The sequence below is a fragment of the Topomyia yanbarensis genome, chromosome 2, assembly GCF_030247195.1.
Source record: "Topomyia yanbarensis strain Yona2022 chromosome 2, ASM3024719v1, whole genome shotgun sequence".
Taxonomy (NCBI): Eukaryota; Metazoa; Arthropoda; class Insecta; order Diptera; family Culicidae; genus Topomyia; species Topomyia yanbarensis.
The window spans coordinates 467,234,726-467,258,212 of NC_080671.1; the positions used below are offsets into that span (position 1 = coordinate 467,234,726).

Genomic DNA, 23,487 nt, shown 5'->3' on the forward strand with positions numbered 1-23,487 from the left:
CTTTATGTGTGTTATACATACCAAGAATAACCCCCTTTCCCTCAATTAGTATATGTAAAGCTCATTTGACACATATTTTAACCATTAGCCTAAAATATCAAATACAAGGGTTATTTTGAAGGTACATGTCAGAAATTGTTAAACTTTCTACACAGAAATCTGAACAGGTGGGTGGACGTACAATAATAATGATGCGTCGAACTGGTTAGAGAGACGACATTTTATGGAAGAGACAAGGTAGTATTGTCAAATATGCTTTGAACTGCATATAACAATAAACCCGAAAAATGTGAAAATGTAGCCCCAGATTTCTTAGTGCTTTTCCAACCGATTAACAACATAGTGTCAGAACGATGCGACGAAATTCTGCTGGTCACGTGGATGTAAAATCTGAATCCGTAGCGTATTCGCAAGCATGCTACCTTTTGCCAAAATATGATTTTTGCACGAGGCTCTAACGAGTAATATGCTGACGATTTCAATCGCCACTTCATATTCCAGTACATGTTTCTCAACATACTACACTAATTTCATTTACTGATCCGAGTAAGAGTAAGTTTCTAGTAAACTTGCTTGAATTCATAAACGAAATTAGGAGCTATGCTAACTCCTTTCGTCAACTAGGTACATAAGAACCAGGTAGTTTCAGGATGGTCACAAGACAGTTTTGACGATAATTTTATTCCTCTGATCAGCGAGTTTTTAAAAAGACTGATCCTGAGAGTGAATGTGCTACTCACGACAGAATTTGTTGTAATTGAAAAACTTGTCGTTACTGGAAGCCCGTCACTTTCCAGTGAAAATCGAACTTTTACGGCTTCAGTAAATGGTGGTTTGACAAAATTGATGTTGGATCTGAACCGTGCATCTATTTGTTGATTTTTCCAATCGTGAATCTTCAGAAACCTAAAAAGAATACAAAATATAAAAAATAGCATAATTTTCGAATTCGTCCAACAATTATTGTACAAATTTCGAGACTTAATAAGGTTGTGGGCAGCAATGAATGTTTACTTGATTTCAATTTTCCCTATCAAGACAACTAGTGACGCATATAAAGCTTTGTGCTTATATTAATTATTCAATGATCCAGAATAGAATTGATTTGAATGTGTCGTTCAAAGTAGGTTGGCAATCATTGTAATGTGATACAATTACCATAATGAAAATTAGAATAATTAATTATAATCCCAACCGGTCCATAGGAATCGAACAGAATAGGGTTGATCGAAATAGTGTAGCTGTTAAGCAGCGAAATCCATATTCGAATTAACGACTTAATATATTAGGGAAAAAAATATCAGTTTTCTAAATTATTTTGTTACCTCAAAACTTTAAAAAAATTTGCAGTGAAAAAATTCCCGCCTCTTAAACAGATTTCTATTTTTTCCTATTTTTAGCTATCTGATTTAGCACAAGGACTAAATAACCATCCCTACACTCATTGGAATAATCTGTGAACAAGTTACGAGATCCTATCTCCATCCAATGAATGAACGCTATACAAACGAGCGTTCCAGCTGGTTTGCATATAGTCGTCCACTATTAGCCACTGGACTTGTTTATTAACAGTTATAATAATCAACAAACGATCTGGTGACTAAACGATCGCCAGCTAATAACTGATTTATTTATGCAACTAGAAATGCATACCCAAGTGATCTATTCAGCAAACCACCTGTCGAACCTGTTCTTTGACGTGACGACTTGAAGTTCCATTCTGTAGACCTGTGACGTTAGCTGGCTCTTCGTGAGTTGAATTACATTTCAACAAGGAAGCTTGTTTGAACCTTTCAAGGAGTCTTCTTGTTCCACGTAATTAAAAAAGTAAAATTAACTAGTACAATTGGTGAACAACAGAAATCATGCACGCACGCATGTTAGTACTAGGTTATTTTTAGTGTCACGAACGATAGTTGGTTTGGTTTGATTAAGCAATTAATATTAAAGGTTATTCAGATATTACCTCAAACGGGTAGACGTTCATCAAAAATTTAAGATTTTTTTCTTATAACCAACAACGAAACAATCATGGATTGAACGATGGGCGTACGTATCAAACATGGAAGACATATCGAGCAGCCAATATTGCCAATGAAAGAAAGAACGAAAACCACAAAAAATATTAAAATCAGACAGTCGCACCGCATGGAATCCCCCTTCTCAAATCGCTCGGATAGTTCCGTGATCGTAAGCACCTCTGGAGGTTTGAATTTATTGGGATTATCCAAAAGTCAATTCAAATCGGCACGAGACGAATGACGTAAATGTAAAATTATGGTTCTGCGAAAACATCGACTATTGTGACGCAAAGACGAAATTTTCTGACTCATCAATATACACCTACAACTGTAGCGCTGGCACGCAAAGCTCTCTTTCGACGCTAAGCACGATGGTAAACTTAGCATGCTCTGATTGAGATACCTAATAGTCTCCACCAGTACACTGCGGAAATAATGCTAGAAAAATCAAAATATAATTTTCCAACGGTGATGACTTTTGAGTACAATTGAGCCATCTTATAAGTGGGTATTAAATTAGTGCATTATTCGGAATACAAATAGTATTTTTCACATAGGATGGATCAAATGTCTCCTGAAGAAAAATCGCGAACGGTTCTAGGTGGAGTGTTCGCCGGATGTCTATTAGACTGCCCAGAAAAATAATAAATTTTTGAAAACTCAATCGGCCCACCCCTGAGTCGATTCCCAGCCGCTCCAGGAGTACTTGCTTCAAATTTGAAGCAAATCGGACAAGTCTAGCTACCGGACCAACGTGCCTGATGTTTGTATGGGATTTTTCGACAATTTACATGGACCTTGTATTTTCGCCGCTAAGTGGCACAGTATGCATTGTGTTTTTTTTTTTTTTTCAATTCGTTTATTTGATAAGGCAGGTTTGCGTTAGCTTAAAGGTGCCAATTTTGTTTTACATTTTAAATTACTTAAAACTAGGGGCTTACATATTGATTTTTGAAATTAAACTAAGGCTAATTTATAGCTATACATATACACAAGGGGGTAGTATAATTTTCGTAAGATTAGAGGGGTCATTTAGTTTTTATGGCAATATGGTTTGACATTTTTAGCAATGAGATTATTGGAGCAAATAATGTTTAACTAAGGGGGAAAATTTTTACGACTATCTTAAAAGTAGAAATAATTAGAGGGCGTGATTAAATTTTGTAAAGATTCGGAGACATTAATTAGAGTTATTTTATGTGGTAGTAGAGTTGGGCATTTTCAACGAGATCATATAATATAATAGTTAAAACTAGAAAAGGCAAGAAGAGCTAAATGCTTCATGAAGATATTTGGGGGGGGGGGAGGGGTGTTACTTCTGTGTATAAGAGTCAGGGGAAGTAGGGTGGACAAACATGGCAGGGGGAGAACATTATTTCAGTTTCAGACTTCGGGAGATCAACGGATGGATTACAGAATCAGGGTGGTCTTCATCAGGAAGAATCATGTACTGGGACGCCGGGTGGTCGTTCTCGAGATGGCAGGGGTTTCTCCAGACGATTTCGTAGTGCGGCTCAGATGTTGATCGGCTACATTTCGAGTTGTGCGTGTGATGTTCGTGCTTTAGGTCCCGTGTTTGTTGGCTCATTCGACAGGGATGTTTTGTGTCGCCTTGGAGTCGCATCAAACCATCGTGGGTGTATGGTACAGGTGGAAGAGAGCGCTTCTGAGAATGATAAGGAAAAAGGGGCAGTTAAAGTTGGATATTGATGGTTTTTATGAAGGTGTATATAAGGGACATATAGAAGACATCGCGGCTTGCCAACACATCTCGAACCGGGACGTTGGGTGGTCTTCCTCGGGCCCGGAGGGTGTCCATAAGCCGAGACCTGGCGGAACTGTACTCGGTGCACGCCCAGACTATGTGCTCTATATCGTGATAACCGTCGCCACAAGCGCAGATATCACTCTCCACGAGCCCAATACGTCGGAGATGTGCATCCAGCGTGTAATGGTTCGCCATGAGTCGGGACATCACACGAATGAAGTCACGACCCACATCCATCCCCTTGAACCAAGGTTTCCCCGATACCTTAGGGACTATCGAATGTAGCCACCTTCCTAGCTCCCCATTGCTCCACGAGGTTTGCCAACTTTCGAGGGTTCTCTGATGAGTAATACTGAAAAATTCGTGGAAGCAAATTGGTCTTTCAAAAACGTCACCTTCAATGGCACCCACCTTAGCTAAGGAGTCCGCCTTCTCATTGCCCGGAATGGAGCAATGAGAAGGGACCCACACCAAGGTAATCTGGAAAGATTTGTCAGATAAAGCACTCAGTAGCTCCCGTATTTTCCCCAAAAAATACGAGGAATGCTTTCCATGTTTCATCGAGCGAATAGCGTCAATAGAACTCAGACTATCCGAGACGATGAAGTAATGGTCTGCGGGTAATGTGTCAATGACTCCAAGGGTATACTGAATAGCAGCTAGTTCTGCGGCGTAAACTGAAGCAGGGTCACTGAGTTTGTAGGAGGCGGTGAACTTTTGATTGAAAATACCGAAGCCAGTGGACCCTTCGAGGTTTGATCCGTCAGTATAAAACATCTTAGAACAGTCGACTTCTCGGAATTTATTATAAAAATATTTGGAACCACTTGTGGGCGTATATGGTCCGGAATTCCAATAATCTCATCTTTCATGGATGTGTCGAAGAAAACAGTAGATTCAGAAGTATTTATGAAATGCACACGGTTGGGATTGTAAGAAGAAGGATTAATATTTTGCGCCATGTAGTCAAAGTACAGGGACATAAAACGGGTCTGAGAATTGAGCTCAACAAGCCTTTCGAAATTTTCAATCACCAACGGGTTCAAGATATCGCATCGAATGAGCAATCGATATGAGAGTTCCCAAAATCGATTTTTCAGCGGAAGAACGCCCGACAGGACTTCGAGACTCATCGTATGGGTCGACTGCATGCACCCTAAGGCGATACGCAAACAACGATACTGAATTCTTTCGAGTTTGATGAAATGTATGTTCGCGGCGGATCGAAAGCAGAAGCATCCGTATTCCAGTACCGACAGTATCGTTGTTTGATACAACCTAATTAGGTCTCCTGGGTGGGCACCCCACCACGTTCCGGTTATTGTACGAAGAAAGTTGATCCTTTGCTGGCATTTCTGTTTCAGATACCGAATATGGCATCCCCAAGTACCTTTCGAGTCGAACCAGACCCCTAGATATTTTACTGTGAAGACCTGAGCTATAGTTTGACCCATTAATAGAAGCTGTAGTTGTGATGGTTCACGCTTCCTAGAAAATACAACTAGCTCAGTTTTCTCCGTGGAGAATTCGATACCCAGCTTAATAGCCCATGCAGACAAATTGTCCAAGGTATTCTGTAATGGTCCCGTAACAGACACCACGCCATCGTCTGCAAGTTGCCTTAACGTGCAAGAATTGTCAAGACATTCATCAATGTCGTTGACATAGAAATTGTATAAAAGGGGGCTTAGACATGAGCCCTGGGGAAGGCCCATGTAGCTAAATCGTGATATCGATAAGTCACCATGCGAAAAATGCATGTGCTTTTCCGACAACAAGTTTAGTAAAAAGTTGTTTAAAGTCGCTGAAAGACCATGCTGGTGCAGCTTCTCTGAAAGAATGTTGATCGAAACTGAATCAAAAGCCCCCTTAATATCTAGGAACACTGATGCCATCTGCTCTTTGCTAGCATAGGCCATTTGAATTTCAGTTGAGAGCAACGCAAGACAATCGTTCGTCCCTTTGCCTTTGCGAAAGCCAAATTGTGTATCTGACAGTAAGCCATTTGCTTCGACCCAATTGTCGAGGCGGGATAGGATCATTTTCTCGAACAACTTCCGGATACAGGATAGCATTGCGATCGGACGGTACGAATTGTGGCCGGAGGCTGGTTTTCCTGGTTTTTGGATGGCGATGACCTTCACTTGTCTCCAATCGAGTGGGACAATGTTAGCCTCAAGAAACTTATTAAATAAGTTCAACAAGCGTCTCTTGGCAGAGTCTGGCAGATTCTTCAACAAGTTGAATTTGATTCTGTCTGGCCCTGGAGCTTTATTGTTACACGACAAGAGAGCAAGTGAGAACTCCACCATCGAAAAAGGTGTTTCGTTCGCGTTATCGTGACGGGACGCGGCGCGGTAGATCTTCTGTGCCGGGGCGGAATCCGGACAAACCTTCTTGGCGAAATCGAATATCCAACGGTTTGAATATTCCACGCTCTCATTAGTGCTGTTTCGATTTCGCATACGTCGGGCTGTTCCCCAAAGAGTGCTCATCGATGTTTCTCTCGTTAATCCGTCGACGAACCGGCGCCAATAACCGCGTTTTTTGGCTTTCATCAAACTCTTCATTCGCTTGTCTAACGTCGCGTACTGTCGAAAACTAGCGGGTAACCCGTCGTTCCGGAAGGTCTTAAACGCGGCGGCCTTCTCTGCGTACACGTCTGAGCACTCTTTATCCCACCAGGGATTGGGAGAACGTTTTTGTATGTTCGCGCCGGGTACTGGCTTAGTCTGAGCTTGATTCGCGCTGTCGAGAATCAAGCCAGCCAAAAAGCTGTACTCTTCCTCCGGAGGAAGTTCTTGAGTAGATTCGATGTTGTCGGATATCGCGGCAGCATAGCTCTTCCAATCGATATTTCGTGTGAGGTCATACGAAATATTGATTGTTTCCAATGGCCTTGAGCCGTTATTGATTGAGACTACGATCGGCAGATGGTCGCTACCGTGGGGATCAGGGATTACCTTCCACGCGCATTCTAACTTTAGCGAGGTCGAGCAAAGGGATAAATCTAATGCGCTTGGGCGCGCTGGTGGGGGAGGAATCCGTGTCATTTCACCCGTGTTTAGAATTGTCATGTTGAAGTTGTCGCAAATATTGTGAATTAAAGAGGAACGGTTATCATCATAAAGGCAACCCCATTCCGTACCGTGAGAGTTAAAGTCGCCTAAAACTAGTCGCGGTGCAGGCAGGGATTCTATGATGTCATGTAGCCGGCGATGCCCAATCGCGGTGTTGGGGGGAATATATATGGAAGCTATGCAAAGATCTTTGCCTTTGGTTGTTACTTGACAAGCGACAACTTCTATACCTGTTATCGAGGGAAGGTTAATTCTGTAGAAGGAATAGCGCTTTTTGATCCCCAAAAGCACTCCTCCATAGGGGGTGTCTCGATCCAGGCGAATAATATTAAAGTCGTGGAAGTTGAGATCTATGTCGGAAGTTAACCAAGTTTCACATAATGCAAATGCATCGCAACTCAAATTATTTATTAAAATTTTGAAGGAATCGATTTTCGGGATGATACTTCTGCAATTCCACTGTAGAACAGTGATCAAATCCGTGACCTCGTTCGATGAGTTAGCCATCGAAGGATACAATCGCTGAAAGGAGGGGCCACTTAGCAGTCAACTGCTTCAAAAATGTTCTTACTGTAGGGAGAAAAGCTAACATAAGACTTTTAATAGGATCAGTAATATTGAAAGTTTTTATTATCCAGTCCACAACGTCCGAGAGTTTGATAATTCCAGTGCCGCGATTATTCTCGAACTGAAACAGAGGAACACTTGGGATTTTTGATGTTCCGGGAAGTGCTGGGAACTCCTTCTCTGAGTTTAATCCTCCGAGACCAGGAGCTAATTGCTTCGGTTTGGTTGCAACACTTCCAATAGATGTGACTTTCTGAGTCCCGTCAAGGGATACCTTCTGGCCTTTACAACGAACTTTAGGAGAGGAAATTTCCTCCTCTTCCTATAACTTCTAGGCGCCCTAGTAGATGTTCCCTCTTGTGGGTCATCAGCCTCGCCCTCGTTAGGAGGCAAGTGAGCATAGATGTTTGTTGAGGTTGGTGGTGTAGCTTTCTTTAGCATTTCTGCAAAAGAACGTTCGGATCGTCCAGCAAGGGAACGTTTTAGTTTATCCCCGCGTAGTTTGTACGCGGGACATGCCGAGATATCATGCAGATTCTCTGCACAGTAAGGACACTTCTCAGCATTCTTACTGCACGAATCATCCACATGATTCTCACAGCATTTTCCACAGCGGGCCTTGTTGCTACAATGGGTGGCTGTGTGACCCAATTGTTTACACTTTGTGCAATTCATGACCCGCGGCACAAACAGACGCACAGGCAGACGAACCTTGTGCAAGAGGACGTAATTTGGCAAAGCGGTACCAGCGAAGGTCAACCGATAAGAGTTTGATTGGGGGTACGTTTTTGAACCATCCCCCGCAACTACTACTGAGTGCAAACGCTTGCACTCGAGTATTTTTACTGGCTGAAGTAAGCGGTCTCTGAAACGGCCAACCCCGTACTGCAGCAGATCTTCGCATGTCAAACTGTCATCGGTGACAACGCCTTCAGACTGTACTTTCACAGCTGGAATATACACGTGATAGTCCTTCGTAAAGTGCTCGCAGCAAGCAATATCGTTTGCCTGCTTTGAGTTAGTCAGCACGACCCTCAGCCTGTCTGAGCGAACCTTTTTTATTTCGATCACAGCCGAGAACCGTTCCGTTAGGTCTTTTGAAATCTGTAATAGATTCAGCGATTTTGTTTTGGGCCGAAAGAAGACCACAAAGGGACCGGTCGAGAGCTCTGGATATTGTTTGGGTCGGGGGAGAGCCTTAGGAGTCGACTCGATCTCCATTTGGCCATCCGGGGAGGAAGCCATCGACACCGTCAACGCACGGGGTCAGCACCCGCGCAGACGGGAAAAAGCCGTAAATGTATCAAAAAGGTAGATTTCACTTATCTGTATACTCGTTTCCCACGACGCACCAGTCCAGCTCTAATAGCTGGTTATTGTTCAATCCTCGCTTTACGAACAAAAGGTTGAGGAATGTGGCCTAACGGTTAACACACGCACAAAAGAAAATAAAAGTCCAAACCTCGAAGAGGCAGAGAATGGCAAAATAACCTTGAACGCGGATTACTGCACTGTTCTTTTTCCAACAGACCGAAAACAAAACACTTCTATCTCGATCGAGCGATGCGTAGAGACTGATGCATTGTGTTAACACTGTAAGTGAAACTAAGAAAGATAATTTAATTGTCTACAACTTTGTCGAAGACTGTCAGTCAATATGGCTTTGTTAAAAGAAATTATTAAACTTTTAACGAATAGATGTCTGAGTCAGTTTTGCATGGGGCCTATCAATGCATGGTTGTGTATCAGTACTCGATTCCCATGAACTATACATTTTTGTGAAATAATGGTTGGGTTTAGCTCAATAGTATATTCAAAAGAATTATAGTAAATAATATGAGTCATGTTTGGGGACTAAAATTGACGGGAGCAAAAAAACGCATCCTTCGTCGAAGGTTGCTACGATCAACGCCTCTAGGTGGAGTGTTCGCCGGATGTAAGAAAAACCTCAACAGATGACAAATAATAAGCATTAAAATTAACATGACTTCTGGACGATATGGTAAAACAGAAAACCTTTTTTGAATTGAACCTTGTTAAAATTACTCTCATTTCCGGATACCTTGAATAGCAAACATGCATCTATCAGCTGTCTAATTTAGTCTAACACGACAGGTATTCTCCAGGCAAAATTTTGAACTTAATATTTAAGACGTGGCATATTATGCAGTAACGAAAATGCAATCACGCACGAACCCATGTGGCACCAGTAATCCTTGGGTTATTACATTGTTGCGATTGAAAACACGCTGATGTACGAGGGCTCCCGGAAATGGAGGAAATGCGTTCAAATGCTTAATTTCAAAGTATCAAGTTCAAATTCATCTGCTGTTTGGTCGATAGTTCGTCCATTAAGGGGAGCAGGGTCAGCAGGGCGAATTGATGTGTGTATGGAAAAATTAAAAGTTAGCGACTACTCTGTGCCAGTTTCTTGTGTTTTTCTATTTGCAATCAAAACTTCACAGTCTCGGTTATGCTTATTTGCACGTGAATAAACCGATTGTTGATGGAATTCTGAAGGTCATACAATAGGATTTTGTGTTTCCGTTTCGTCTTATCAGTTGCATAACAAATCGTCTGGGACGTCAGTTTTCTACTAAATCCAAAAGGATACGTGGCTTGCATGATCACCTAAATATCTGATATCGTATGATTTTTTGCTGGAGAGTCTAGCTATCGGCCAAGATGCTTTATTCTGCTACAGACGAGACGATGTCGTAACACACAATCCATTGGTATTGTGTACTTCATGGACAAATTTTTCTGCCAGAAGCGAAGATGAACAACCCAATGCTTCTGTGGCAACAACCACTACTTTAATTTAAATGAAAGTAACAATCTTCAAACCTTGAAGCTCAACAATTTGATCCGAACGATAATCCAACCTAGCATACCGAGCGGGTAAATTTCAAAAAAAATCTGTCTTCCCATGACCGGTTCAACCTCAAACATGCACGCATCTCGTACTCTCACCGCACGCTCTGGATAGAGCAGCTGCATGAGCGACGGCTGTAACTGCAGCGTGAGTGTCATGGGCGCCGGCTTTTTGTATTTCCTTTTGCACCGGTTCAATTTTAATATTGAAACACAGTGTAAATTGTAAAAATAGTGAAAAATGGTTTTTCAGAGAAAAAAATTCGATCCGAAAAGTGAAAAAAATATGGCAAACATATTCAAATAGTTGGCGTTTCACCAGCGTCTAGCGACTACCAGGTGTCGCCCCAAAATTCTTCGCCCGAAAAATAGGTGGCAAACCAGCTCAGCTAATTTCGTCCGCGTCCCTTGTCACCTATTTTTATTTGGTGATTCATCGGCGGTGCTATCTTTGAAAATGAGCCGCTTTGGATATTCAACTGTTTTTTTACTTTCTTATTTTATTGCAAATCAGTAGAGGTTTTGAATCTTTTATATTCGAGATTGCAGATATTTTGTCGCATGTAAATTTTGGGTGTCCGTTGATGTGATGGCGCTGTAAGGGAACACGTATCTGCTGGTCGGCAAACTAATTTCTATGTTTGCTTAGCGTTTGTTTTACCAACGGAGGAACTGATCCACAGAGCATTCAATGTGCTTAGGGAAAACACATGACCTTATTTGAGTGGAATGATGACTTCAATCATGTATAAGGTTTGAGAATTGACAATTGGCGAGAGGGATCGGGGACCGGTTGGCAATTACCTTCAGTTATGTTAGCACGAAGAATAAGTGTTTTGCTGTCATTTTCATTGGTTAGCTTTCAATTCTATCTCATGCCTCCACGCGAATCTAAGTCTATTGATGACATTTGGCCTTTAGACCGGCGACGACTGGGAGCTATCAGCCTTCTGCCGATAGTAGCAGAATGAGAGTGTGCGAACAGATCTAGCCGAGAAAGCAATGCCGTAAAAGTTGTTCGGATATCAGCTCCAATAAGACTTTAATTTGACTAGTATCGATGATCGCGGATCAATACGTACTGAAAATTCGTCTCGTCTGTTTTAATCTAATTTCTAGTTCCCTTATTGGTAACAAGCCCGTCCATCAGGTTAACGATCCTCTGTATTTCCCTTCAATGTTCGATATAATCATTAGTAGGGTGACCATATCAGACGAGTAAAAAACCAGGACAGTCGAAAGAGTACTGCTTCCCCCCGCTACCTCTCAATCGACCTTGCCTTTTCCGTATGTTTTCGGCAGTTAAAAAGTTCTGGGGTCTGGCAGGCAAAGCTTCGACAGTAAAAAAGTTCTGGGAGTCTGGGAGGATGAGCTTTTTTGGATGGATATACACAAAGGCAGTTCTTGCTACACCACCATCAGCAAACGTTTCATGCTGAGCAGATCGGTGCAGGACCGGCGAGGAGTTTTCAGTACTAAAACACGACATTGACGTAAATCAGAAACATTAGCGATCCCAAGTAACTTACGAGCGCTATGCCTTACAATCTCCAATGACAACTATTATCTCTCGATTTGAGAGCTACAAAACCTACCGTTGTTACCAAAAATTTCTCCGTTTAATCGATTGTTATATGAAAACTGTCGGATAGCTTGGTGTAAATAATATCAGTTTGAGCCAGAAAAAATTGACATCTCCGCGTGAACTTCAAACGTCACGATGAATGAAATGTTTGGTTCGTTTCCCTCGTCATTTGTTCTGCCGACACAGCGTATTCAGGTTCGGACATGTTCGGTTTCAGAAGCAAACTGAATTTTGTTTCCATTCTACCTATGACAGGAATTATTGAGCAAAAGTGCACCAGATATAGATTATGCAGTTCACTTATGCTCGAAAATGTTGAAATATGCCAGCTTCTGCCTTCAAGCTGTCCACATAAAAACAAATAAATGCTTTGGTTGGTGAAGGAATTTATATTGCCTCTGAACTCAATCATTCCATTCTGCATGAAGTTTCAGTCAGTTGGGAAGTTAATGAATGAGGGAGGCGGTGAATCTGAATTCGGTAAATAGAAGCAGAAATAAGTAACTGATTTTGAAATTTCGCAGCACTGGTTTGAGCGCGACATTCCATACTCCCTGTTATGTAGGATGCTAGACTCGAAGGTTAGTCGCTGTTCAGAGTCCAGGCGTGAAGGCATGTTAATCGCCTATTAGCTATTTCATTTATTTGATACGCCTCAATGCATTACCTGAGCCGTGGATCTTTTAATATCAAAGTGTAAATAAAAATAAATGAATCGAATTGGGGGTAGGCGTAGCATAGTTGGTAAATCGATTGCCTTATACGCAGCGCACCTAGGTTCAAGCCCCGACCCCACACGTAGGGTTATAAATTTTCATATGAGATTTTTCTAACCCGAAGAGGCGAATGGCCTTAAGGTTAAAACCTCAATAATCGAAATAAAAAAAACGAATTTTATTGTATATCCATCGGATCTTGTGTACGTGCTTTGTTACTTTGCGTAAAGATCTTATTTCTTATTGAAGAACGGTTTATTTCATTGCCTCTTGTTACTTGTGGACCACTTAGTCCGCTTTCTCTCGGTTTATCGTTTTCGTTCATGCTTTCCTCGCTGTTAATGTTGTATGGGCTTTCACGATTACCTGGTTTGAGTTGTTTGTGGGGCCTACGGGTCACGATCGCGTATCCGTGTTCTTTGTTATTTACTTTATTATCGGTGGTGCTAGCAGTTTATTTATAAAAAAATGGGAAGTAGTAGGTGCATCGCAATGATCGGACACGCTGTGCGTAGGTTCTGTTATTCCAGTATTCACTGGTGCCTGAGCTGCAACTCCAGTGGTTTGTGATTTAGTTGATGTTGATGAAGGGCTGTGTAATGGGTATGCTTGCAGTTGATATTGCTTCGTTAGAGGTTTGTGTACATAGTTTCTCGTAGTGTGTCTTCTTGTGTAACAACGTAGGGCACGCAGGGATCTGTCCTTCATACGTGCACACCGTGATTTGAGATTTGGTCACACGTTTTGCTTTGAATTGAAAGTTCAGATATGACGGAATAGGTTTCGTCACTCGCATTCTCACGAAACAAACACCGTTGGAAATACCTAGAAACATTTTCTCCTGGTTTCAAACTAAAAGGATTCCATCTTACGTATTCCGACATTATTAATAGTACCCAGGTGTAGATCGTGTAGACGCATATCAATCTTATCATTGTCAATATAAACGGGTATCTTGATCCTAACATTATCATGCTAAACGACGTATTGCATGTTGTCTTCCATAGCGTAGCTTTACGTTATGGCCAAAGTTTTAATCGTTATGAGTAACGAGTGTTGTGGGCTTGTATAACGACGAATTCCGTTAGTCTGAACTGCATTTGCAAATTTGCTGTTGAATTTTGCTGTTGAGTTTCAAACATCTTGAAATGAATGATCGATATCGCACCGATGAAAGTAACGGTGCTTTATTGTTCACACTGGCTTGGGACGAATTTTATTATTCGATTGCTTTGCTTGTTTATAATACTGGCACGTTACATATAGACAGCAGACTTCAGGTAGAAACGTTCGTTTGATTCACTGCACTGTTAACAAGCAGAGCGACTGAATTGGTACTGGTATCGACCCTGTAGTAATTCCATGATCCCCAGCCCGAGAGAGCACTCAATGAAATTTTTCCACGATAGTTGATAGTTGATTCGATAGTAAGACGAAAAAAGCTACTGGCAAGAGAACTCAAGTAGAAACAGAAGCACCAAAACGCCGATGTGTCTTTTCAGAGGTACCAAAGGGAATTCTTCGTGTCCCGGATTGAAAGGCGATTTAAGCCGAGGAGAAGCGCTGGTAACCATTGTTTCATCAATATTGACGAGGCACTCTTGAGAGATTAAAAAAACCATCGGAAGGTACAATGGGGAGATTCGACTGTATTAAGTTTTGTTTGTCGCATTGCGAGGATGAGTATACGTTGCAGTTATGGTTACGGTCGGTCGTTACTGCGATCTGGAGCATAGTGAAAAGCGAAGACTGGATAAATAGAAATATATTAGGCTTCCAGGAGAAAAACCAGGACAAATCAAGCATCTTCTTCGACTTCCCAGGACACCAGAACAGTCAATGCATAACCAGGACATGTCCTGGGAAACCAGGACGTATGGTCACCCTAATCATTAGTATACGTGTATTTCACAAACCATCCGATATTAGAAATAGGAAACACTTTCGTTGATTTATAACATCTAGAGCTATCATAACTCTTTGTCTGTATAACGTGTCATCACTCGGTAGTTTGTAACCCAAAAAATATATCGTAGAGAAGGAATAGCAAAGTTAGTCTAAATAATGTCGCAATAAATAGTGATCCGGTCCATTAAGCAGATAAGATTAATTTTTCTGGGCAATACTCCCACGATCGGCTGTGTGGAGTTGAAATTGCTTTTGTTTAGAAAACATAGGATACTCTCGGTAGCCGGCTACCCAGATTTTAAAAGAATAAAAAACTAAACAAGATCTTATTTTTCAAGCGATCGTGTTCTCGAAAACAAACTGAACTACAAACTAATAAACTATGCTTTACAGGTCGCATCGCTTGCTTGGAGCGAATCCTAGACCCTATTTCCTTCCAAACCACCAACTCAGCGACATCTATGGAAGAGTCTGATAAACCTTCTGTATAAGATTCCTCATTTTATTCAAACGATCGCCGGGTAAAATCAGCACCGACACGATAGAAACCACGAAAAAATTCGTCGCGTGATTGAATATTTTTAAAAAAAAATTAGCAGTGCTCCTTATAGACGGCTATCCGGAGTTCAAGGTGCTCATTTTGCTAATCGTATTAATACAACAAATGATAAATTTCCCAAATTTTCAGCAGCCGGCTGCCCAGAGCAATTATTACATGATAACGCTATTGACACATTTACTAACAACTCTCTACTTCCCGTGATACATGTGGAGATGCAGAGGATTCCTCGGTCTCTAGTAGCAACATGTATCGGACTAACATTCCTTCCTTTCCCAGAAGATCTGCATTCGAACGTGACCGGCGTCGGTATTGATCAGCATGCAGGGATCAGAATAGATTGTACAATGTGGCTCATCATGTTATTCCCAAGCATGTTGTTCCAATCAACATTTTGCAACCTAATTTGGTTCTGGTCAATAACGGAGTAGCAACTACGGGCGATCTTTTATGATTATGCTTATGCTTATGCCAGAGTCCAGTCCCCTATTGGTATTTCCACTTCTCTTTTTGCCAGGGCCTTGTGAATTAATATGTAGGACGTATTTTCAAAAGCATCGTCGACGTCAAGAAAAGTGCAAATTGCTATTTCCTTGAAATCGAGGCTTTTCTCAATAAGTGTCACTAAGGCATGTAGGGCTGTTTCCGTAGATTTGCCCTTTTGTGCAAAGTGATATGCAAACTGGTACTTGTTTAGCGAAATTTTTGATAAGTGCTCCGTTCGAATATAGTGGTTCAGCAGTTTTTCCATCAGTTTCAGAAGTGTTGATGTCAAACTAATAGGTCTAAAGGCCCATGGGCTGTGTCAAGCCTTTTTTACCTTTTTTGAAATACATATTATCCTAACTTCTCTCCAGCTTATAGATGTGTGCCCAAGCATAAGATTGGATCTCAGGATGTTTAGTAGATCTGGAAGAATTCTGTCTGGGGATTTTTGTAGAAATATTGGAAGAATGTTATTAGGGCCGGGGGATTTGAAGGGTTGATAGCCCATTTAATTGAAGAAGGGGTGAACATCCTACTGTTGTCAATCTAGAAATTTGAACGGCTTTTTTACAGTCCTTAGTGGATTAAAATATATCCCCATATATTGACCATCCACTTACATATCAGTGATATTAACGAGGAACGATAATCAGTTTTTGTAAGTTCTTGTAATATGTTATTGTAATTGTTAAATGTAAAATTCGTCTACTCTGTTACTCCGCAATATAGTCTCCCCTGAAGAAGGCGCAAACAAGGCGTCGAAACGTTAGGATTTAAAAGCAAACAAATCGTTTTAATCCACTAAGGACTGTAAAAAAGCCGTTCAAATTTCTAGATAACAATAATCCAGTCGAAAGTCCACAAAATTACTGTTGTCAATTGTGAGACATGACAGCCATAAAAATGATATATATATATATATACGCTTTTCATAATATTATCGTAGCTGAGAAACAGTTGGGGGTCCGAATTGGCTAGCGGTCCGAATTGCGCCACTTCCCCATAAGCAGTGTCAAGTGCGATTAGTGACCATTAATAAATTACGTAACACTTTTATGAAAGGGGAGGGGGTATCACAAATCATGTTGAAACATATGAGGGAGTGGAGCAAGCTAGAAGGATAAGTAACATGTTTTTATCAAAGTAAAAAAAAATATGAGAATTCGTTGCATACTAGAGGACGTGAGAGGGATAAAAAACATTGTGACAATGTATTACAAGGAAGAAAAGGGAATCAATTTTGAGCAATTTTTACTTTACGTAATTTATGCATTGCCCCTTATACCAATTCCCACGCGATCATGAATCAATTTCATCCGAAAACCCGTACCATTGGTCCTAACTGCCTATGCTCATTAGACTGGTTCAATTTTTGACTTTTAGCTCCACCAGGCTTTACTGATTACTTTTATGGCCTTCAGTAATTGTGCAAATTTTGGTACCGATCGGTTGTGTCTACGGACCCTCCAAAAATTCCAAAGTTTATATGGAAATTAGTATGGAAAATCGGTTAAAATTAAAAATAAATTCCTAAAATATCACCTCACCAATCAATTCATGAGAAAACTTTCTAAAGGTATTCTTCTACTGAACACATTCGTGGAACATTGCAAGTTTGTGAAAATTCGCTGAGAAAAGTTATTAACTAAAGAAGCAGCATGGCTTCAAAACAACTGGAGTTTATTATTAATCATAGCAACCCTGTTTGATTTGCATCATCGTTATACAAGTGTAAACTAGGCTTACCACCAACCGCTCCCGTATGGCAGATGCAGTTATTCAAACAGGGTTGCTATGATTAATAATAAAATCCACTTGTTTCGAAGCCATGCTGCTTCTTTAGTTAATAACTTTTCTCAGCGAATTTTCGCAAACTTACAATGTTCGTTTTGAGTATGTGACCGGTAATCCAGTTATACATACGAAATACAAGCCTGATCACAAGCGCAAACATGCAAGTGCGGTCATCCACGCAAACCTGCGCCCGTGATCTGGCAAACATAAAAACGCCCCCGTGATTAAGTGAGCGTTTTAACATCTACGAATTTATAAACTCTGTCTCAAGTGCGATACATACGATCATGAATCGGTGTCGTCCGGAAACCCTTACCCTCTATCCTAGCAGCGTACGTTCATGCCTTCAGCTGGAGTAGTCTCAAAAAATAAATCACGCTCATAGACACTAGACAAGAAGTGATATGGGGGAGCACACTCTCTTTTAGCATCTGAACTGTTCACTCAAAATTAAACATTAGACTCGCGGTTTGCATGAACATTCAAGAACTCACGCGAACATCTAAATGACCTGCCCACATGGTTATACATACGATCGAATTTATACACGCGTAGTCACATACTCACTAGCAAACGTGACAAACAAATGCCTGCGCGATCAATAACATACAAACACTCGAATTCTTCGCGATCATCCACGCACATCTACATACTCTACACTCGCAAACATAAAACACCCTGGCGATTAAACTAATGTATTGGCGCTTACGAATTTATAAACGCAATCTCAAGCACAAACATATAAACGCTCGTTCCCACGCGATTAAAAAATCTCCACGGCCCCACATCTGAACCGTACATTCAATATTATTATCAGAATCACGGCTGCTATTGGCCTTGAGTAGTGTTTCAATGGGTGACATTTGCCCTCTCGTCTGCGATTGTAGAGACTGATTCGGACAGAGAGCCCTTCCGAGAATCCAGCTCAATAGATTTTTGTTTTGGAAATTTTCACATTTACACATCTCGCTCGTAACAGTTTCCTTTATTCTTTAGGTAGTGCACGCCCGATATAAGGAACGGATGTGTCATTTGTTTCGTTGATTCGGATTGGAGCAGAAAATACACTTTTCATTTAATCGGTAATTTTTTTTTATCAATTGATTGAGAGGAAAGGCATTTATCAATGCCTTAATGATATACCTATAAAACTCATAGAACTACTGAATATAAGTTATTGGTTCGTGCATCTTGTAGTTATGCTTATCATTTTATTTGTCAGTTTATCTGGTTGAAAATCTAACGCAAAGATAAATACTCTAATGTACTGTAGTTAATGTTGATCAAGTACGTTAAGATTTATGATTGAACCTTTTAATTGATATTGATCTATATTAAAAGAAAAATATAGAAAGCAAAATGGAAAATGTGAAGGAGCTCCAGAATTCTTTGCTTTCTCTTTTTGTTCTTTTTTCTCATTTCCTATTTATTATCATGTTTTTCCAATTTCCATTTACTTTTTTTCGTTTCTTTTTCAAACTATATCATTCTTCACTCTTTTTTGTTTTCTATTTTGTGCATTTGTGTATTTTGCTCTTGTTAATCCGGTTCGTTCTGGTTTTTCCATTTTTTTTTCGTTAGTTGGTATCGTTTTCTCTATTTTTCTCTATTTTCTTCTCCATCAAATATTATTAATTTGTCCAAATATCCCATATCTATTTGATCTATTTTATAGTTCATTTTAATGATTTTTTACTTAATTATATTTTTTAAATCTTTATTGTTTTTATTATTCATTCTTACATTTATCGTTTTTACATTTATTTTACCAATTTTTCATATATTTGCATTTATTCAATTTTGCGATTTCATTTTGTAGGTTTTTTCGTTTTTGTTTTTTTTGTGTCAATTATTTAGATTTTGTCTATGAATTGTTTTAGGCATTTAGCATATAAAATAGCAGCCCTAACAGTGTTTTCTACTTCGTGATTATTGATTATTTAAGATAATTCTTATTTTCTGATGTTAATGAGATTAGGAACAAAATCTTTATGGAACGTCTTTGATCAGTTCTGAAGTATATTTAATTTTCCATTTCAATTCATTGCAAATCCTATCTTACAAAGAACAATAGCGAAGATTTACGCAAACGAGTACATATACTGGCATGAACTTCAATTGAATTACATTCATTCTAATTTTCCAACGGTAGACAAATTTCAGTTCCAAAACAAATTGAAACATGCAATTATTCAATGTACTAAAACCAAACATATCGGAAGGACCGCGGTCTCCGAACATTGTACTTTCGATATCACAAATCTGTATACAGTTAGTGAGCAATCGTCATCGTGTATTAGCATTCTCGGTTGCACATTAACCGTAAAACTAATCGCGTCTAGCTATTTGTTATTGCGGGAATATATTCCAATCACAGTCTGTACTCAGTGACAAAGAGCCCCAACTATTTGCGTTCAAGATGATGCGCGAGGACGGGAAGAAGAGACTTGCATTGATCCGGGAAATTCCCGAACGTTAAACTACAGAGTGGTTATTTACAAAAAACAATAATAAAGGGCACTCACTTTGGTGTGGGAAACTTGTCCAGGCTTTTCTTGCTGCTTTTCCTGCGTCGCAAAATCCGCTTCCCGGTCGCTTTCACTTTCATCTCCAGCGAGCTGCTGCAGTGGGTTCCGATCTTACTGCGATTGTTGTTGGGTAGAAATTTGCGAATCGCTTCTGCAGTCGATTTCCGTTGGGGTGCGATCGGAGACGATAGGTTTTTCGGTTCAACGCGAAATCGGGAACACATTCACGAAAAAAAAAATGTTGACCGGTTGATTGTGTTTCGAGATTTCAGGGTATACAAGAAAGCATTCGTTATTTAGGCGAACTGTGTACTACATTTTTTTTCTTTCACTCGTGATTTGCTATTGATATGAAGGCGGGTTTGGGTGCGCTTCCCACTTGACGACATTCACTAAATAAGGTGAACCCTAGTGCACTAGATGGTGGAAGTCGTTAACGACCGACTCAAGCAGTTAACCAGGAACAAGCACTCTACATCCGACACTACATGGCTTCGATTGCAACTACTTCAATTTCACTAGGTGCACTACCATTAAATCAAGGATAGATTAAATAAAGCACGTCTCTACTTCTGCTGCCAAAATGAGCACGGTATCAATTTCAAAGATCTACCATTTCGCGAAATGATCACACAACGTTTCTTATTAACAGCCTGGCAAAGTTATCCGAGCAGCAGCAGCAGCAGCCCATTTAAAAACAGTTTATGTAGGTGCTTGTGTTTACTACTGCCACTCGAAACCGACTGACTAACTGACTGACTGACTGACTGACCGGCTGCCTGTCTGTCCGCAGAACCAATCGATAGCGCGCGGGCTAACAACAATGGAAAGAGTGAAAAAAGTGGAAAAAAATAAACGACTCGCGACGATCTCTACGTATTACTTCTGAGAAGGAAAAACTATACAACACTCGAACTGAACTGAACCAGTATCCAGCGCGGGGGTTGGTGTGCTGTGTGCTCTGTGCTCGGGACTAGATGCCGTCGAGAATTGACAGAGTTTCCAATTCTTTGTATCTTTTAATCTGCACTAGGAGCTGGAGGAGCGTCCAGACCGTATGGGAGCGGAGCGGTGTGTGCGAAGGTGGGTTGATCAGAAAAAAAAGTATTGAGCGTTCTACGGGCAATCTTTTTACATTTCCTATAAAAGAAATTTACATTTCTTATAGAAGAAATACCAACCGACTCAGCTCGACGATTTGGGACTATGTCTGTGTGTGTATGTAACGGAAAAACTCTCATTCGTGTTTCTCAGCAATGGCTGAACCGATCTTAACCAAACCAATTTTAAATGAAAGACCTTTCATAAATTTTCTTGGAGGTCTTCAGCAATTTTGTAGCTCGTACTTTTGCGAATAACTTTACTGAAGACATCAAATATCTATTTTGAGTACTTTAAAAGTTATGGCTTGTTGTTTGTGGATTACCCTTTGTCGTCTATTTATTGTTCAATATAGTAATAATCCATTTAAATAAGCCAAACATTATTTCGATAAAACGAGTTTTGTATTTTTCTATCCTCAACCGTTAGAAATAATCACCGAACAATTCCAAGTTGTCTGGAAGGAATTTGATAACTTATCAGTGCAAAAATGTTCATTTGCGCGAACCTTCTGACTGCAATTTTGCTAACTTATAACCATCGGATCGATCTGAAACATATCTTGGAAAATGAAAAGCGAAATAAATAACTCCAAGCAACGGCTTAACCAATAGAAGGTTTTGAGGCTTAACACCATGCACCCCCCCCAACCCACCCAAAAAAAATTATTGGACTCCAGTTAAAAATTTATTGATGCTGACTAACTCAACATTACAATAAGAATTATCTGATCCGTACATTGATAACCTGTTGACAAATTATCGCAATGGGGTCCTGATATGTAACTGATCCATTGGTCTTGATCTAACAGTTTTCTAATCACATCAATATCAAATAACTGCCTGAAAACATTCCAATAGAAAATTTCAGAGTTCTGAAATCATAATCCTCAGATTTCCTTTCATATTGAGCTCGCTTTAGAACAGATGTACTGTAATAAAGGTTTTTATTTAATAGGAAGCGAAGTTAATATTGATTTAATGTCTATGATACATAGAACTGCTCACCAAAAAAATGCATAACTTTCAACATTTGCTAAAAATGTTTTTGCCTTTCTCATTTTCTCTTAAAATCGGAAATCTAATACCGGCCCGGAGGGCCGAGTGTCATATACAATTCGACTCAGTTCGTCGAGATCGGAAAAAAAATCTGTGTGTATGTATGTATGTTTGTGTGTGTATGTGTGTACATGGAAAAAATGTCACCTCTGTTTCTCAGAGATGGCTGGACCGATTTGCAGTCTCAAATGAAAAATACAACCTTCCCATCGGCTGCTATTGATTTTTTTATTGATTGGGCTTCCGGTTCCGGAGTTACGGGTTGAAGAGTGCGATCACACAGGAAATTCCAATATAAACTGAAATTAAAAATTCTCAAAGGGGAAAATCAAATTTGTATTTTTGATGCCAAATGACTTTAAAATGCAAAAACATTGAGATTTGATGCAAACTCGAAAAAATTTTTTTTGACAAAGATTCATTTTTTTGGACTTTGGCACCTTTTCGCCTTTCTCATATAGAAAGGTTATGCAATCACTCTAAAAATCGTCAATCATCCCGGCCCGGGGCGAGTGTGCAGTGAGGGGTTACTATTTTAAAATTAAAAATAGTTGAAAATTTTCGGCAGGGCCCGTACCACCCGGATCGTTCTACATGATCCGTCGCTGGTTTCAAGCGATGCTTCAGTATCGACACATAGTGTCTCAAGATCGTTGCTGTCGATCCATGAACATATCCGTAGTCTGGACAAATGAAAAAGGCACAATTGCACTACTAGGTGGAATCAAACAGGTTTTCATTTTGGGAATGCGTCGAGTTGAGATGAAAACGTAATATTATTAATAACGAGGATAACACTTTCCGAATGTAGAGAGAAATTTATAAAAAATGGCGTTTTCCATTCGACTTTAGCAGGTGAGGAATTCCACGAAGATCCGTCTGAAAATAATTAAAATCCTGATCGACCATCTTGGATTCCTATGAAACTTTTCACATTTCATCGGCATGGAAGATTAAACGTTTTCCACAATCAGTAATTTTTTTATGACTCAAGAGCAGTAAACATTTCTACGTGCATTAATTTCAATTTTTTGTTCGATTACTGTATTTTATACAGCAAAACTTTCTGAGGGTGAGTTTGAGAGAATGAATATTTATGTGCCAAAAAAATATGCACTGAAAAAAATTTTGTGTCAATTTTCACTAAAACAAAAATTTGTGTTTGTAGAAAAATCCATTTTTTCTTAAACTAATTTTTTGGTCTTTTGACTTAAGTGCCAATACCTTATTTAGGACTGGTGGTATCCTACGGGGAAAATGATCGGAAATGGTGAGTGAAGCTAAGCAATCATGTGAAAAAAAAATCCCCCCAGAGGCGAGATTCGAACTCGCAACCTTTGAGACTCCGGCCCAATGCACTAACCCTTATGCTATCCCTGGGTATGGTGACATCCCAGAAAGAACTGGGGGGATTTTTTTTCACATGATTGCTTAGCTTCACT

The 23,487-nt window shown here is 40.0% G+C and overlaps 1 protein-coding gene across 5 annotated transcripts in view; it reads right to left on the minus strand.

Moving 5' to 3' along the window:
- LOC131686153 (P protein) overlaps nucleotides 1-23,487 on the minus strand; it is a 436,886-nt gene that overhangs the window by 208,491 nt on the left and 204,908 nt on the right. For 2 of the 5 annotated variants that reach the window (XM_058970335.1, XM_058970338.1), the window contains exon 3: nucleotides 19,884-20,037. The exons of 1 other annotated variant lie outside the window; for it this stretch is intronic. In XM_058970335.1, the coding sequence (XP_058826318.1) occupies nucleotides 19,884-20,037 (154 nt within the window). Of the gene's footprint in view, nucleotides 1-19,883; nucleotides 20,674-23,487 lie in introns of those variants that run through there. 2 more of the 5 variants (XM_058970333.1, XM_058970334.1) reach the window with 2 other exon arrangements.